Source organism: Pongo abelii, chromosome 1 (assembly GCF_028885655.2).
Source record: "Pongo abelii isolate AG06213 chromosome 1, NHGRI_mPonAbe1-v2.0_pri, whole genome shotgun sequence".
NCBI lineage: Eukaryota > Metazoa > Chordata > Mammalia > Primates > Hominidae > Pongo > Pongo abelii.
In genome coordinates this window covers 100,518,578-100,536,960 of record NC_071985.2, presented here as the reverse complement: position 1 = coordinate 100,536,960, position 18,383 = coordinate 100,518,578, and the positions used below count along the sequence as shown (strand labels likewise).

General features: G+C 40.9%; 1 protein-coding gene across 2 annotated transcripts in view; it reads left to right on the top strand.

Moving 5' to 3' along the window:
- Window positions 1-15,676, top strand: part of VPS45 (vacuolar protein sorting 45 homolog) — a 77,763-nt gene extending 62,087 nt beyond the window's left edge. For both annotated transcript variants that reach the window (XM_009244888.4, XM_002810293.6), the window contains one exon: window positions 15,060-15,676. In XM_009244888.4, the coding sequence (XP_009243163.1) occupies window positions 15,060-15,147 (88 nt within the window). In that variant the 3' untranslated portion in view covers window positions 15,148-15,676. The remainder of the gene's footprint in view (window positions 1-15,059) is intronic.
- Window positions 15,677-18,383: the final 2,707 nt, after the last annotated feature.

Below are 18,383 nucleotides of genomic sequence, written 5' to 3'. Positions count from 1 at the left end.
CCCAAAGTCCTAGAATTACAGGCATGAGCCACCAAGCCTGGCCAATTTTTTTTTTTTTTTTTTTTTTTTTTAAGATGGGGTCTTGCTCTGTCACCCAGGCTGGAGTGCAGTGGTGTGATCATAGTTCACTGTAACCTCAAACTTTTGGGCTGAAGCAGTCCTCCCACCTCAGCCTCCCAAGTATCTAGGACTATGGGCCACCAAGCCTGGCTATCTATCTATCTAATCTATCTATCTATTTATTTGAGATGGAGTCTCAAATATGTTGCCCAGTCTGGTATTGAACGCCTGGCCTCAAGAGATCCTGCAGCCTCGGTCTCCCAAAGTGCTGGGATTACAGGCATGAGCCACTGTGCCCAGCACACATATACATCTATATATAATACACACACACACACACACTTTTTTTTTTTTTTTTTTTTTGAGAGACAGGGACAGGGTCTTGCTCTGTTGCCAGGCTGGAGTGCAGTGATGCGATCTTGGTTCACTACAACCTCCTCCTCCCAGGCTTAAGCCATCCTTCCGAGTAGCTGGGATTACACGTGTGTACCACTGTGCCCAACTAATTTTTATATTTTTTGTAGAGAGAGGGTTTCAACATGTTACAGCCCAGGCTGGTCTCAAACTCCTGGGCTCAAGTGATCTGCCTGCCTCAGCCTCCCAAAGTGCTGAGATTATAGGCATAGACCACCACACCAGGCCTAGCCCACATATATTTTTAAATAAAAGGGAACATACTCTACATGTGCTTTCAATGAAAATGCTTATCTATATCATTTTTAATAACTGAATTATAGTCTATTGTTTAAGTATACCACAATTTAATCAATCCTCAATTTTTTGTTCATTCAACAAATACTTATTAAGCACCTACTATATTACAGGGGTTACCTTGAGACTGGAATATAGTGGTGAGCAAAACAAATATTGTTTGATATTGTTTGCAGTTTTTCACTCTTATTAACAGTACTGTAATAAACATCATTTTACATACATCTTTAAACACTTATTCAGTTGCTGACTTGGAATAATAATAATTGAATATATACTATATACAGGCAGTTAGTTGACTTCATTACATATATTATCTCATTTAATCTTCATGATCCAAGAAGTGAGATCATTATGATCTCAATTTTCAAACGAAGAAACAGGAACATAGAGAAATTAAGTAATTTGCTTTAAGTCATATAGCAGGGAAATACAGAGCTGGAACTCAAGCTCAGATTTGTGTGATGCTGGATTCCATGCACTGCTGGCAATGTTGGTTAGGCATCAGAGGGTGTAAACGTTTTTAAGATGCAAAATTACTAAACTGCCAGCCAGAAAAATTTTATTATACCTGTATAGTATATACACATAATAGTGTGTTTATATCTTCACATCATGCCCTTGCCAACCCTGAGGTTAGCTGCTGCTGATTCTTAAAAATAAAATTTAGGCTGGGCACGGTGGCTCACACTTGTAATCCCACCACTTTGAGAAGCTGAGGCAGGTGGATTGCCTGAGGTCAGGAGTTTGAGACCAGCCTGGCCAATGTGGTGAAACCCCATTTCTACTATAAATACAAAAATTAGCTGGTCGTGGTGGCGGGCGCCTGTAATCCAGCTACTCAGGAGGCTGAGGCAGGAGAATCATCACTTGAACCTGGGTGGCAGAGGCTGCAGTGAGACAAGATCGCACCATTGCACTCCAGCCTGGGCAACAAGAGCGAAACTCCATCTCAAAAAAATAAAAATAGGGTAAAATAAAATTTTAAAATTATCAGCTAGGCACAGTGGCACATGCCTATAATCCCGATGCTTTCAGAGGTCGAGACAGGAGAATCACTTGAGGCCAGGAGTTCGAGACCAATCTGGGCAACAAAGCCCAGACTCTTTTTTTGTCTCTTAAAAAAAAAAAAAAAAAAAAAAAAGTCTTTTTAGCCATGCATGATGGCATGCACCTGTAGTCCCAGCTACTTGGGAGACTGAGGTGGGAAGATCACTTGAGCCCAGGAGTTAAAGGTTACAGTGAGCTGTGATCACGCCACTGCACTCCAGCCTGTGTGACAGAGCAAGACTATGTCTCAATAAGTAAATAAATAAAAATTATCAATGTGTATGGAGAAGGTTGGTTAAAAAGCAGTTTACTTCAACCCAGATGCAGAGAAAGAAGAAAGAAACAGATTAACAGTGTGAAGCTTAAAGAAGAGACCAATGAATAAATGAGAAAGAAATGGAGGCAAGAGTCAGCAAGGTAGATGTTATCTAGTTTCAAAGCAGCCTTCCAGTTCCAGATTCCAAGGTTTTATGAAGCAATGATCTTCTTACATTGAGTCAGTGACAGACACCTCTGCCCTGTCAATGCCATATAATAATCATTTTTCTTTTGTGTAAGCTTCTTTGAATGGGTTTGTTTCCTGCAGCCAGAATGTTGAGTTATGGGAAAAAGTTATTCTCTCTCACAAGTTTGTAGGATATGCCTTTTTGTGTCATGTGGAAGATCCAATACAGATTTGCATATTTGTTTCAGGACTTGGGTAAAACTAAAAAGTTAAAAATGTAAGGAAAAACTCAAACATGTTTAACTCTGTGTAGTGAGACAGAAGTGACCCATTTACCTCATTATTTCCAGTATTATCTATATTTCTGTTTTTATGATCAAAAAATATTAAAATGTTCTACCAATTTTAAAGAGCCATCAATTTGGTGCCACTGGAATTATTTAAATAATAAAGTGTCCAGTTGATTATATTCAACACAGCCCTAAGTTCCATTCCTCTGACAAAACTGTACAATATTACCTTCCCCAAATGAATGATGCATCCTTCAGGACATATGTTCTTTCACTAGGATTATCATTAGAGCTTCTGAGCCTAAGTGGAACCTGTTACTTATAAATCACCTTTTAGTGCCCTTTGGTCTTGTAAGAAGCAGTGTAACATACCAATTAAGAGTATGGATTTCAGTGCCAGACTACCTTGTTTAAATTCCAGTTTTGCCACATATTCACTTGTATGATCTGAGACAAATCATTTAGCCTCTTTCTGCCTCAGCTTTTTCAGCTGTAAAATGGAGGTATTTTAATAGCTCCTTCATACCATTGTTGTGATGATTAGATGATTAATATTTGGAAAATGCTTAGAGGTGATCTGGCAGAGGGTAAGCACTCAATGGATGTTACCTGCTGTTGCTGTTATTACTGTTACATTTTGGGGAGATAAAGTAAAACAGACTTCGGGTATTCATCATCACCACCTCTGTCATCACCCTTACTTCCAAATAAGTTGTCTTAAAAACCTTTACCATAATTCAAAGGCAGAATATTATTATTCCAAGTGGAAATATACTGAGGCAGTGATAAAATGTACTATGAAGATAGTCCGATGTCAGATGATTTTGCAGTCTGTGAGAAGAAAAATTTTTAGTAGTTCCATTTCCATTTGCGTTCACTTAAAATTTCTCCTTTGGGGCCCTCCAGAGTCAGTACCTCTATAATTAAAAGATGCAGGCCAGGCGTGGTGGCTCACGCCTGTAATCCCAGCACTTTGGGAGGCTGAGGTGTATGGATCATGAGGTCAGGAGTTCGAGACCAGCCTGGCCAACATGGTGAAACCCCATCTCTACTAAAAAAAATACAAAAATTAGCCGGGCGTGATGGTGGGCGCCTGTAGTCCCAGCTGTTCGGGAGGCTGAGGCAGGAAAATCTTTTGAACCGGGGAGGTGGAGGTTGCAGTGAGCTGAGATTGTGCCACTGCACTCCAGCCTGGGCAACAGAGCGAGACTCCATCTCAAAAAAATAAAGAAGACTTGCAAAGAGTCTTCAGCATTCATGGTTGCTACAGCTGGGCTATTTGGGGCTTCATTTCTTACATTTTTTAATAGTGTTCACCATGCTGCCCCTGTAGTTGTGGTTGCTCTGACACATTGATGTGGGCTTGAATGTTCCCACACATCTACACCTCTTTTTATTCTCAGATGATAACTACCTTTCAGATATGTTCTCAGATGATAACCACCTTTCAGACCTCTGAGTTCTGTCCTTGAGGAGTCCATTTTTTACCCTGTGGGCGATGAGGGTAATTTTTTCCTTTCTCTTCGCATGACATTCCAGTGAATGACACAAACAATGCTAGATCCATGCAGATCCATGCAGATCTAGCTAGATCCATGCAGATCATGCTAGATCATTGTTTGCTTTTCTTGCTGTTTCTTCTCGATAAGAGAAGAAATAGTGCCAAGGGCTCCTGTTTGCTTCTTTGTTTTGTTTTGTTTTGTTTCGTTTCGTTTCATAAATCAGGTGGCCAGTACTAAGGAGGGAATTGCGAAGGAATAGTTACATTTTTTAATAGACAATTACATCATTTGTAAGAAAGTGTCATACTGTAAAATAACCCCAGTGGAATTAGTTAGAATCAAGGAAGTATCTTATACTTTAATTCAGTGTATTCCAAGACTTGTTATATAGAAAATTTATTTGAGGAGATATTGATAGGTATTCCATTTTAAAAAGGGTTCTATAGCCAACTAAGTTTGGAAAACACTCTATCCTTCTCTTGAAAGGTCAAAACTTTAACATTAGCATATTAAAGATTCTGAGAAAATCTAGGGTAAAGAAACCCACTCCACTTTTGTGTTTTTTAATTGTATTTTAATATAATATTTGATAAAATATATGTAGCATGTAAGTTAGAAAGCATAATATAATAAATACGCTTGAGCCTTTCACCTAACCCAAGGACTAGAAAATTGCCAGTAACATAGATGTATCTATGTGTTCCTCTCCAATTACATCCCTTATCTCCCTACAGCAGGTAAGTGCTAGCCGAAATTTTGTATTTAATTCCCTTGCTTTGGTGGAAGAAGATTGTGTTTTTAGCACTTATCTATGTATTTCTAAATAACACATTGTTTAGTTTTGCTTGTTTTTGAGCTTTATAAAAATAGTATCATACTTTTTTCATTAAACTTTGCTTCTAAGATTCATCTATATTGTTGCAGGTAATCTCAATCATTTTTCAGTGCTGTGTTAACATTCCATTATGTGAACGTACCACAGTTTACTTTTCCATTCACCTGTCCATAGACGTGAGGTTTTTTGTTATATTTTTTAGTATTACTATTGCTCCTCTCAAGGAGAAACAAGAAGAAAATGTGAGCTAAGAATATTGACAGAATATTATGATTATATTATTTGAGAGCATTAAGGAGTATATTTATTGAGTGGCTGCCTTTACTATTCAAGGCAGGAACTAAAATGCAAACATAAATAAAACATCCCTGTCTTCAATGATCTTATGGTCCAGTGGAGGAGTCAAACAAATTCTGTATTTTTCATATTAGGATATGATTAGTCTCAAAGACTAATGGCACAAAATAAACATGACACATCTTTTGAAGTGCCCAGTTTCTTATAATCGGGGGGATGTGCAGGGGTAGAATTAAATAATTTAACTGATAAGTACCTTAAAATATGTTTATGTCAAAATTTAAAAGGTCCTTTTATGAAAAATAATATAAAATTATTATGCATTTTTATTTTTTATTTTATTTATTTATTTTTTATGACAGAGTCTCACACTTGTCACCCAAGCTGGAGTGCAATGGCACGATCTCAGCTCACTGCAACCTCCACCTCCTGGGTTCAAGTGATTCTCTAACCTTAGCCTCCCCAATAGTTGGGATTACAGGTGCCTACCACCACACCTGGCTAATTTTTGTATTTTTTTTAGTAGAGACGGGGTTTCACCATGTTGGCCAGGCTGGTCTCGAACTCCTGACCTCAGGTGATCCACCCTCCTCGGCCTCCGAAAGTGCTGGGATTACAGGCATGAGTCAGCGGGCCTGGCCAGTTATGCATTTTTAAAACAAAATACTGAAAGTCAAAGAAAGATGTAAGCTGGTATACCAATCTGGACTACACCCTTAGGACTCACAATTCATTTGCTGCTTGTTGTCCTCTGTCGCCCAGGCTAGAGTGCAGTGATGTGATCTCAGCTCACTGCAACCTCCGCCTCCCAGGTTCAAGCAATTCTGCCTCACCCCCCTGGGTGGCTGGGATTACAGGCGCGTGTAATCCCACCTGGCTAATTTTTGTATTTTTAGTAGAAATGGGGTTTCACCATGTTGGCCAGGCTGGTTTTGAACTCCTGACCTCAGGTGATCTGCCTGCCTCAGCCTCCCAAAGTGCTGGGATTACAGGCATGAACCACCACGCCTAGCCCTGCTTCTTCCTAGGTATAAAAATTTGAGGCCGGGTGCAGTGGTTCATGCCTGTAATCCCAGCACCTTGGGAGGCCAAGGCGGGTGGATTACCTGAGGTCAGGTGTTCAAGACCAGCTTGACCAACATGGCAAAACCCCATCTCTACTAAAAATACAAAAATTAGCCAGGCATGGTGGCGCATGCCTGTAATCCGAGCTACTAGCAGGGCTGAGGCAGGAGGATTGCCTGAACCTGGGAGGCAGGGGTTGCAGTGAGCCGAGATCGTCCCACTGCACTCCAGCTTGGGCAACAGAGTGAGACTCTGGCTCAAAAAAAAAAAAAAAAATATTGAGGCCGGGCGCAGTGGTTCACACCTGTAATCTCAGCACTTTGGGAGGCCGAGGCGGGTGGATCACCTGAGGTCAGGAGTTCAAGACCAGCCTGGCCAACATGGTGAAACCCCGTCTCTACTAAAAAATACAAAAATTAGCTGGGCATGGTGGTGGACTCCTGTAATCCCAGCTATTCAGGAGGCTGAGGCAAGAGAATTGCTTGAACTCAGGAGGTGGAGGTTGCAGCGAGCCAAGATTGCACCACTGCACTCCAGCCTGGACAACGAGAGTGAAACTCCATCTCAAAAAAAAAAAAAAAAAAAAAAATTGAAAAGTGTTCATGTACAGAAGTTAAACAAAATGTATCCTAAATATAAATAATTAATTCTGACAGAGTAACTAGGAAATACCTCACAGAGGAGGTGGTTTTTGAACTAGACCATAAAGGATAAGTAGGATTTCCATAGGAAGAAAGAGCAGTCAGAGCAGTCAAGGCTGAGGAAAAGCATGATTAAGGACAGGAGCAAGATTTAAAAAAAAAAAAAAAAAAAAAAAAAAAAAAGTGTACCACATTTGAGAAATAATGAGAAGTTCTTCATAAGTAAAGTCTATCTCCAGTGAGGGGCAGGATGATCTCTGTGTGTGAGATGCCTGGTATTTCCAGATGTAGATTTGTTCGTTTGTTTTGAGACAGGGTCTCACCCTATCACCCAGGCTGGAGTGCAGTGGTTCCATCTCGGCTCACTGCAGCCTCCACCTCCCAGGTTCAAGTGATTTTCCAGCCTGAGCCTCCCAAATAGCTGGGACCACAGGTGCATGCTACCACACCCAGCTAATTTTTGTATTTTTTTTTGTAGAGACGGGGATTCACCATGTTTCCCAGGCTGGTCTCGAGCTCCTGAGCTCAAAGTGATCCACCTGCCTTGGCCTCCCAAAGTGCTGGGATTACAGGTGTGAGCTACCACACCCAGCCTCAGATGTAGATGTTGAATGCCAACCTATTCCCTTGCTCCTGATAAAACTGCTGTTGGATATTTAGAAAAAGTTTAGCATACTAGGTGACATTTAAGCTGGGGTCTTCTTTAAAAATCTGTATCTGAATCATGTTCATTTGGCAAACAATTCATCCACTTTATACTAAGGATGAAGAAGGTAATACTCAAGATGTGCACTAACTAGTAAGACAAACCATTAGAAGAGAATTAGAAGGAAGAAAACCCGCTGCCTTCTGTCCTGTCATAGGGGATGAATGCTCCTAGCTGGGGCTAGCTCTTCCACTTGGGCACCAGAGCCCATCCACCTCACCTACACCGGGATATCTCTCCAAACTCTCTCCCCTTTCTTTCCCAAATCGTTTTTTCCCACCTGTTGGATTATTCATAGAAGCATAGAAATATCCTGCTATGCTGGGCACAGTGGCTCACACCTGTAATCCTAGCACTTTGGGAGGCTGAGGTGGGCAGATTGCCTGAGCTCAAGAGTTTGAGACCAGCCTGGGCAACACAGTGAAACCTCATCTCTACTAAAATATAAAAAATTAGCTGGGCATGGCGGCGTATGCCTGTAGTCCCAGCTACTCAGGAGGCTGAGGCAGGAGAATTGCTTGAACCCGGGAGGTGGAGGTTGCAGTGAGACGAGATTGTGCCACTGCACTCCAGCCTAGGCGACAGAGTGAGACTCCATCTCCCAAAACAAAACAAAAGAAAACAAAACAAAAAACAGTTTGAAATATCCTGCTATGTTCTACATCTTTAAAAGCCCTCTCTTAACCCCCTTACTCTTTCTAGGCTCCATGTCATTTCTGTGTTCTCTTTCATAGGAAAATTCTCCAAGAGTTGTTTACACTCACTGTCTCTAATTCCTTCCCTCACATATTCTCTTAAACCCACATATTCTCCTCAACTACTGCATTCAGGCCTTCACTCCCATCACTCTAAAATCGCTCTTGTCAGGGTCCCTAGGGACCTCCACATAGCTAAACATAGAGTCAACTTTCAGTCCTCATTTTGCTTGACCTATCAGCAGCATCTGACACAGTTCCTTTACTTCTTTTTTTTAAAAAAAATAGAGATGAGGTATCGCTATGTTGCGCAGGCTGGTCATTGTTATCACTTAGCTTCCAGGAGCTATACTGTCTTGGTCCTCTTACCTCACTGGCCATTCCTTCTCTGTCTTATTTGCTGTTTCTCCTGTTTTTGGAATCCCTGGGACTTGGCCACCAACTCCTTTGGCCATCTCATTCAGTCTCATGGCTTTAAGTTGTATGTCTCGACTACTAACTCCCAGATTTATATTTCTAGTCCTGAGTTTTATTATTGCTATTTGGAGGCAGATAATCTGTTGTTGTGGAGGACTGTCCTTTGCATTATAGATGTTCAGCAACATTCCTGGCCTATACCCATGAGAAACCAGCAGCACTCCACCAGTTATGACGAGGAAAAACATCTCCAGACTCTGCCAAATGTCCCCTGAGACTAAAATCACACTCCTCACCCCATTGGGAACCAGTGTTTCTTGTCCGAACTTCTCCCCCAAACTCTGGACTTGTATATCCACTGTCTTTTTGACATCTGTACTTGAACGTCTAATAAATATTCATACTTAATGTGATCAAAACCAAACTTCTGATCTTTGTTCCTCAACATAATCCTCCCTCCGACTTCCCACCTCAGTGGCACATCCATTCCTTTAGTTGCTTAGGGAAAAAAAACCTTGGCATTTTCTTGAATCTTCTCTTTCTCTCACACCTACATCCTGACTTATCAGTAAGTCCTGAGAGCTTTACCTTCAAAATACACCCAGAATCTAATGTCCTTTCACCACTACTGCTCTGGTCCATGCCACCGTCACTTCCCACTGGGATTACTACAGCTGCTTTACTCTTGTCCCCCAACACCCCCTTCTCAATATAGCAGTAGGGTGATCTTGTGAAAATGTGTCATTCAGGGTATGTCACATCTTTTTGCAGAACCCTCCAGATGTCTCTCATCTTACCCAAAGTAAAAACCAAAATTCTTACAATGACATGCCAGGCTTTATATGATCTCTCCTTATAGCCCGCTCTACCCATTCCTTACCTCTCCAATCTCACCTCTTACTATCCAACACCTTATTCACTTCACTCTAGCCACACTAACCTTCTTTCTGTTCCTTAAACATACAGAGCCTTGATCCCTTTGCACTTGCTCTTTCCCAGATACATGCTCTGTTGCCTCATTCAGGTCTTGACTCAAATGTCAGTTTCCCAGGGAGCCCTTCCTTGGGTACTAGTTTTTGTTTTTGTTTTGGGGGGATGTTTTTATGGTAGCATTTTATTCCTCTTCAAGAAAAGCTTTTACCTAACATTGATGAACTCTCTTTTTTTTGAGACAGAGTCTCACTCTGTCACCCATGCTGGGGTGCAATGGCATGATCATAGCTCACTGCAGTCTCTAAATCCTGGGCTCACGCTCAAGTGATCCTTCCACCTCAGCTTCCTGAGGAGCTAGGACTACAGGTGTGCACCACCATGCTTAGCTAATTTTTAAAATTTTTTGTAGAGGGTCTTGCTATATTGCCCAGGCTGGTCTTGAACTCCTGGACTCAAGCAATAGGATTAAAAATATCCTCCTGTTTCGGCCTACCAAAGTTCTGGGATTATAGGCGTGAGCCACCATGGGCAGCCAGTCACTAGTTTTATTTTATGTTTGTTGTTGTTGTTATTGTTGTTGTTTTGAGATGGAGTCTTGCTTTGGTGCCCAGCCTGGAGTGCTGTGGCGCAATCTCAGCTCAACCTTCACCTCCCAGGTTCAAACGATTCTGGTGCCTCAGCCTCCCAAGTAGCTGAGATTACAGGCATGCACCACCATGCCTGGCTAATTTTTGTATTTTTAGTAAAGACAGGGTTTCACCATGTTGGTCAAGCTGGTCTGAAACTCGTGACCTCAAGTGATCCTCCCGCCTTGGCCTCCCAAAGTGCTGGGATTACAGGCGTGAGCCACCGCACCCAGCCCAGTCACTAGTTTTAAAATCTCACACCACTACCATCTCCAATACTCCTTTTTTAAACCTGCTTTATATTTTCCCATAGTATTTCTTCATCTAACATATTACAAAGAGGCAGTATAGCATTATAGTTAAGAAAACAAACTGAAGCCAGATTGCCTGGGATTATATCCCAATTCCATCACTTCTAAGATGTAAGATCTTGACTTCTCTGTGCTTCGTGTGTGTGTGTGTGTGTGTGTGTGTGTGTGTGTGTGTGTATTTAAAGTGGAATGGTTTCTGTCCATTGGAGCAGTACTTTGCATATAGTAATATGTGTACACCATTATTATTGTACTATTATTATTAACTACTAATTAATTTTATTTTCCTTCTCTCCCATTGGAATATAAATTCCATGACAGCAGAGGGTTTTTTTTTTTTACTTTCTTCATTGCTGTATTCACAGCTTCTAGAACGGTGCCTAGCACATAGTAGACACTCAGTAAATATTTGTTGATCAAATTATGTTATTTCTGGAGTGATGAGGATAAGGAGGGTCAAGGAAGATGAGGTATATGTTTAAAACTTTTACAAAGAGAATGTACTCATGTAGCCTTGTGCCCCAAAAAGCTTTATAAGCTTGCATGGAAAATGGACATATAGACAAATAAATTACAACACAGTACTACAAGATATGGAAGAATGAGTACGTAACTCTAAGGGGAAGGCAATGCAGTTGAGGAAAGCTTCCTAGAGGAGTAATAATGTGAGAGTTGGGTTCTTAAAGATGCATAGTTCCACCAAACAAAGTGTGAGACGGATGGGACAGCCTTTGAATAGCAGGTGCAAAAGCAAAGAAGTATGAAACATAGCAGTGGCTCTGAAAACTGCAAGAAGTGGAAGTTGAGAGGTGAGGAGCATTTTCAGTGTTTTGAGCTATTAAAAATTTCATCTTATCCTTCTGCCTTACCCACTCCCATACTCCTAACATCTCCAAGTAAGTGTTTGGCTGTAATTAGGAGCTTATTACTCCATTAAGACAAATATCTTGGGGTTTTTCTCATTATTTTCCTGAAAGTCTTTTTCTATTTTTCTGCTCCCCACAAGTTCCACTTTTTTATTATTATAACACTGTTCAGGCTCTAGATTCCCCTTGGTGTCTTTGGTATAAGAAATTCACATATAATTTTTACCTGTGGAGTATAGTGAAAAAGGAAGAAGACATATCTTTAAATTATATACACATACACACACATAGTTTTGTTACAGTATGGTAGCTTTGTTTAGGAATAGAAACACAGTTGTTCAGCTGAATTATTTTAGTAATTAATATTTTTAATCCTATAAACGTTGGTCTCTAGTCCCTTACCAATGATGTAAGTGGAGAAGCTTGCTTTTCAGTGTGTGACTCAAGACTTCTCAAGGTTGACTTTTTAAAATCAGGGTTGGGGTTCTGCTTTTTTCCACCCACCTTCCTTCTATACATGGAGTCAGGAAAACACCCTTGATGACAGCACAAACTAAAAAAAGCAGTAGCATTAATCTACTCTGTTAGTTTCTGGCACTGCCTCTGTTTATACTCATATTGGATTGTGATTGTGTATCTGTCTCTGAGAGTCCCTTAAGGTAGGAATCATAACTAAGGTGTACATTTGTACACCTAGTTCAATGCCTAGTTCATAATGGATGCTCATTAAACATTTGTTGAATTGGATTGAATTGAACTGAATTGAACTGGACTATGGCACCAACGGAGAAGGGGATTTTTGAGTTTGCTTTTAAGTGAGATTGATTTAAAATGAATTTAGAAAGAAAAATTATTCTTTTGTTTTTAAACATAGTCTAAATTTGGGGTACAGCTACCAATATGTTCATTCCCCATAATTTTTTAAGCATTCTGAGCAATGACTCATCAGAGTCCCCAAATAGTTTTTTTTTTTAAGTCACAGTGGCCCTAGGAAACAAAATTAGGCTTGGTAAATATAAATAGTAAGTGTGTTCTCATTATAGTCAGGAATGTGGGGTCTTGTAGATATACAGAGGAGGATCTTTATTTCTTCCCTTTGAAGCAGAGTTGGAAATGAACCAAAGATCCCCTGATAAATTCCTATAGGGCTTCCCAGCACATTTATTTCATTCTTTGTAGAAGTCACCAAGACTTGTTGTGTTATTATTCAAAAAAAAATCAGTGCTACCTCATTTCCTAACACTTGCTTTCTGACCTCCAATTGTGTCTAGTCCAACTGGCCAAAAAGCCAGGCCAAAGATGTCTGTATTTCCGTAGAGGAACAAATGAACTTAGCTTCTACTCCTTTCCCTCTACTTTGCAATTTTTTCTTTTGCAAAGGAGTTTGGAATTTAAATTCTCCAAGCCCAGAATCTTTCAATGCAAGATGGTAATAAAACTGCAAAACAATGGTAATAAGATAACTGGTCATTCCTCCAGTCCTCTGTCTTTTAAATATCTGCCTGCTCTGAGAGAGTCCTGAGCATCCAAATAACTTGTTGTTGCTGCTGTTGTTGTTGTTGAGACAGGGTTTCACTCCTGTCACCCAGGCTGGAATGCAATGGCACAATCTTGGCTCACTGCAACCTCTGCCTCCAGGCTCAAGTGATTCTCCTGCCTTAGCCTTCCAAGTAGCTGGGACTACAGGCACCTGTCTAATTTTTGTATTTTTTATAGAGATGGGGTTTCACTATGTTCCCCAGCCTGGTTTCGAACTCCTGGGCTCAAGCGATCCACCCGCCTCAGCCTCCCAAATTGCTGGGATTACAGCGTAAGCCACCGCGCCCATCCATCCAAATAACTTTTATATTATAAAGAAGGCTCTCTTGCCAATGGGTAGCTATTTTATTCATTTACTCAGCATAACTTTATTGGATACCTCTGTGTTAAGCCCTGGAGATCTAAGGTGAGTAAGACTTCCCCCTACCTCCCAAGAAGCTCACAGTCTGTATTGGCAACAATTATACGGTGCTAAGATAGGAGTGGGATAAAGTAATAACAGTAATTAGTTCAGCATGGAGGGGTCTGGAAGGGCTTTACAGAAAAAGTGACTTTTATGTTTATGTATTTATGTATGTATGTATGTATGTATGAATGAGACCATGCCTGGCCAGAAAAGTGACTTTTAATCCTTAGTCTTAAAGAATAAGGTTCTTGCCAGGCGCAGTGGCTCACGCTTGTAATCCCAGCACTGTGGGAGGCTGAAGCAGGCAGATCACTTGAGGCCAGGGGTTTGAGACCAGCCTGGCCAACATGGTGAAACCCATCTCTACTAAAACTACAAAAATTAGCCAGCATGGTAGTGCATGCCTGTAATCCCAGCTACTCGGGAGGCTGAGGCAGGAGAATCGTTTGAACGTGGGAGGCAGAAGTTGCAGTGAGCTGAGATTGCGCCATTGCACTCCAGCCTGGGCAACAGAGCAAGACTCCGTCTCAAAAAAAAACAAAGAAGATTTCAGCAGAGAAAGAATAGCCCTACATTTCAAACATAGGACATAGTAAGAATAACTACTTGAGGTAGGAAAGCTCATGACATGTTTAGGAACAGTGAGTTGTTGGGCATGGATGGCATAGAGGCTGCACTCTGAGAGATGGAACAGACAAGTGGGAAGCAGTATTGCAAGATGCTGAAAGGCACAGAATCTAGAGCCTGGATCTGAATCTCAGCTGTGCCACTTATTAGCTGTTGTGACCTTGGCAAGTCACTTAACCTCCCCTCTATAGCTTTGCTTCTTCATTTTTCAAAATGAGGATAATAGTAGCATCTTTTTGACAGGGCTGCATGCATATATGCATATATATACACACACATGGCTTTAAACAGTGCTCAGAACAAAATGAATATGAGTATTCGTTATTAGGCACATTATGAAAGGCCTTGAACTGTACATTTTCCATAAGTAAAAGAAAGGTTTTAAAGCAGAAGAAGGGAGAGTATACAACAGGATATAATCTGTATTTTGTTTATTTTTTAATTTTTTTTTTTATTAGAGACAGGGTCTCGCTCTGTTGCCCAGGTTGGTCTCGAACTCCTGGGCTCGAGCAGTCCACCCGCCTTAGCCTTCTAAAGTGCTAGGATTACAGGCCTGAGCCACCGTGCCTGGCCTGTAATCTGCATTTTAGAAAAGTAACTCTGGTGCCACTCTGGAGAGTAGATTGGGTAAGTAAGAAACTATTGACAACGTACAAGCTCTGAGACAGTTTCAAGAGTACAGATAACAGGTGCTGATGTAACATGGTACTGAGTTAATATAGTGGCCTTGCCCTTAAAAATTCTGGGATCCTATATAGAAACTTCAGACTTGAAATGTTAGTCTTAATAGATCTTACAAATTTAATTCTAAAAAAAACAAAATGAAGACCCTGGGGAAGAGCACAGAAGGACTGTCCTTGCAGTATGGATGTTGTAGTGCTCAACTGATGCTTCCATTCTATACCCAAATATCAGACCAGTACCTCCTGCCTACTATTCATGATATATTTTCATCTGGTTAGATGTCCAGAGCAAGACATTCTATTTTTGGAGATGCTTTTGTTTTTTCCTTCAAGTAACCTCAAACTACTTATCAGTTTCCTAGAGGAAGTTCTGGCTTCTGGACTGCACAGCCGAAGCAAGGAGAGCTCTCAAGTCACATCAAGGTCAGCGAGCAGAAGATGAAACGGTGGTTGGGGGAAGGGCACAGCTTCCTCTCTTGCCCCCAGTACAGGCTTTCCCTACTAACCAGAGGTGTTGGAGAGCAGCTTTGGGTTCTGTGCTGGTTGTTAGAACTCATCTCCAGGTAGCCCATGGATATGTGGTTGGCACAGACACAAGGCTCCCAGAGTTGTCCTAACAATAAGTCTGAGCCCATCTCAACCCACTTTTCTCCGGTAGTCTTTTTGTATCTGTTAGCACAATCACTTAAGTTACTGATGAATTTTGTTGGGATCTGACTTGGGGAAAGGGTTATCAGAGCCTAGAGGGGCTTAAAAAGTAATCATTTGATGTACATACCACATTCCTTGGCTTTCTTTCTCTTCCCTTGACCCTTTCTGCTTTTCAGTAACCACATTCCTGCACAACTCATTTCTGAAAACCTACTATGTTTCTTTACAGAGCCATCCAAAAATTTTTTGTCCCTACATAGCAATTTTCTGTGGCACTGAGAAACCATGTATGACCACAATAAAAATCCATTTTGTGAAAAGATATGAGTGATTTAGTTTTATTTCTTTGAGGCTAATTTATGGGAATTTATGAGGTGGGACATAAGCTGGTTTCACACCAAACATAATGAAGGCATTACTTCTACCTGAAGGATATTTAAAGTATGTCAAGGCAAATAATAAATTTTAGTGTCAATTTCACCTCTCTTGAAAACAGGAGAAAGTGATAGTATCATTATTGCCAGGAAATTAAGGCATCCTCAAATCATTATAGCAAAAATACCAAAGCACAATCCCTCCCTGGTTGTTTTGTGTGTGTGTGTGTGTGTGTGTGTGTATGTGTGTGTGTAAACTTGTATGTTGACAAATATTCTCTAGCATCAAACAGCAAGGGTCAAATCTATGTCATATTTATATGGCTTTGGGAGTATTATTTAGCCTCTTTGTGGCTCAGCTTTCTCATCTATAAAATAGAACCTTCCTCATAGGATTATAAGAATTAAATGAGATCAGATGATACATGAAAAGTGCTTAAAACACTGGTATACAGTAATCACTTAATAAAATTTGACTAATAGTAAATAAGATTAATTTCTGTCTCCAAGTTGGGGTTACAGAATCACATGTAAAATGATTGGACTAATCATTTTAATCACTGTACATCTAATCATTGCACTAATAAGCAGTTCAAAAAATAGAGGGAAAAGCTGAAAGGTCATTCTGTCCCTCTCTTTTCTCCACTCCTCCCAGCTCTCAGCTGTTGTTTCTTTCTTTTAATTATTATTATTTTTTATTTTTAGTAGAGATGGGGTTTCACCATCTTGGCCAGGATGGTCTTGAACTCCTGACCTCATGATCCACCCGCCTCGGCTTCCCAAAGTGTTGGGATTACAGGCGTGAGCCACTGCACCCGGCCTCAGCTGTTGTTTCTTTACACACACACTCATGAAGTAAAATCCAAGTTCTTTTTTTTTTTTGCTTTTGTGGGTCCCTTTGGGTAATTTTTCTTCTCATTTTTTATAAGTATTTGAGACAGCCTGCACTTGGGGATGGAGTATTTTAAATGCAGCATTTTACAAGTTATATAGTCTTTTAAAATATGAAAAACTCCCTCCTCCAAGCAGGAATATCTGCGCTTCTCTTCCTATCAGCAAGATAACGCTGTGGAATAAAAAAAGCAAAAACAGAGACCTTCCTTATGACATTTTCCTCATTATTCATCTGCTTCCATTGTGGCTACTCAAATGACAATATCAAGAAGTCTAAGAAATGAGCCCTACCATCAGGGTGTTTGATGTCAGAAGTTGGCCTTTCTTTATTAAGAATCAAAGACTTGTATTTTTTTGTAAGATTTACAGAGCTGATTCCATTTCTACTGGCCCTTTATTTTTGGGCCCTTTAAAAACATCACTTTAATTAAGGTCTTGTATGCTTTTAATAATCCTCTCCCCCATAGGTGGAAATGCCCTGGTCAAAACCTCTGTGTTCCATTTACTCCACAAAAGCCAAGGATATTTGTTCTTAGACAACTGTGTTTGAATAACAGTTTTTGTCCAGTAAACTTGCAAGCAGCAGTTGACAAGTTTTTATGTCTAATAGTTCCCTTCTTTCTCCCTTAAGTGAAGTTATAAAATATTCCATTATAGAATACAGCTACTAGCAGTCGCGTCTTATCCTCAGACGTTGTTAGGGAGGTACCCCCATCATGAGGTCCTCCCAGTGTCTTATCTCCACCACAGACAGAAACTGGCTGGGAGTGATTTCTGTGGTTTATGTGCGTGTAGTGTCAAGCTCACTGAGGAGCGCTGAGGAGACAGCGCTATAAAAATGTGTAAAGGAACCCATACGTTCTCAGATTTCTCACTTAAGCATTGGTCTTTGGGAAACAGTCCCACCTACATCCCAATTCAGGTGCCACGAGGTTCACCTGGTGAGACAAACCAGCTTCAAGAATAGGCCAGGGGAAGTGGAAAGGGGTGAGTGACAGGACAAAGGGAGAACAGGTGAACGAAAGTAGGGGCAGGATCACAGGATGGAGCAGGGCAGAGAGAAGAGAGGACACCAGAGATTTATGTAACATCTTAAGAGAGCAGACAGGCAGGGAAGGTTCTGCTGCCCACATGCATCTGCTCTGGAATCTGAAAATTACTTTGGAGGGTTTTTCTTTTTCATTAGCCCCTCTGCCTGATGTTTCACAATGCTCTGGCACCTATCTGATAAGGCACAAAAGGAACCCTGGACCTCGCATATAGGAGGCACTCAAATATTTGTTTTATTTATCTATCTGTTTTTGAGACAGAGTTTCACTCTGGTGCCCAGGCTGGAGTGCAGTGGTGCAATCTTGGCTCACTGCAACCTCTGCCTCCCAGGTTCGAGCGATTCTCCTGCCTCAGCCTCCCAAGTAGCTGGGATTACAGGCGTGTGCCACCACACCCGGCTAATTTTTTTTTGTATTTAGTAGAGATGGGGTTTCAACATGTTGGTCAGGCTGGTCTTGAACTTCTGACCTCAAATGATCCACCCGCCTCGACCTCCCAAAGTGCTGGGATTACAGGCGTGAGCCACCACACGCAGCCCAATATTTGTTGACTGATAGAAACTACTGGGAAAGGAGGAAGATGGGGCAAATGATGAATTACTTTTTTCCCATAAATCAGAATCTATTTAAATGATAACTCTAAACCACTCCTGTATGTTTGTCCAGCAAGTCCTCAAAAAATCGTGCAGGCTATTTCCTCACCAGTACAT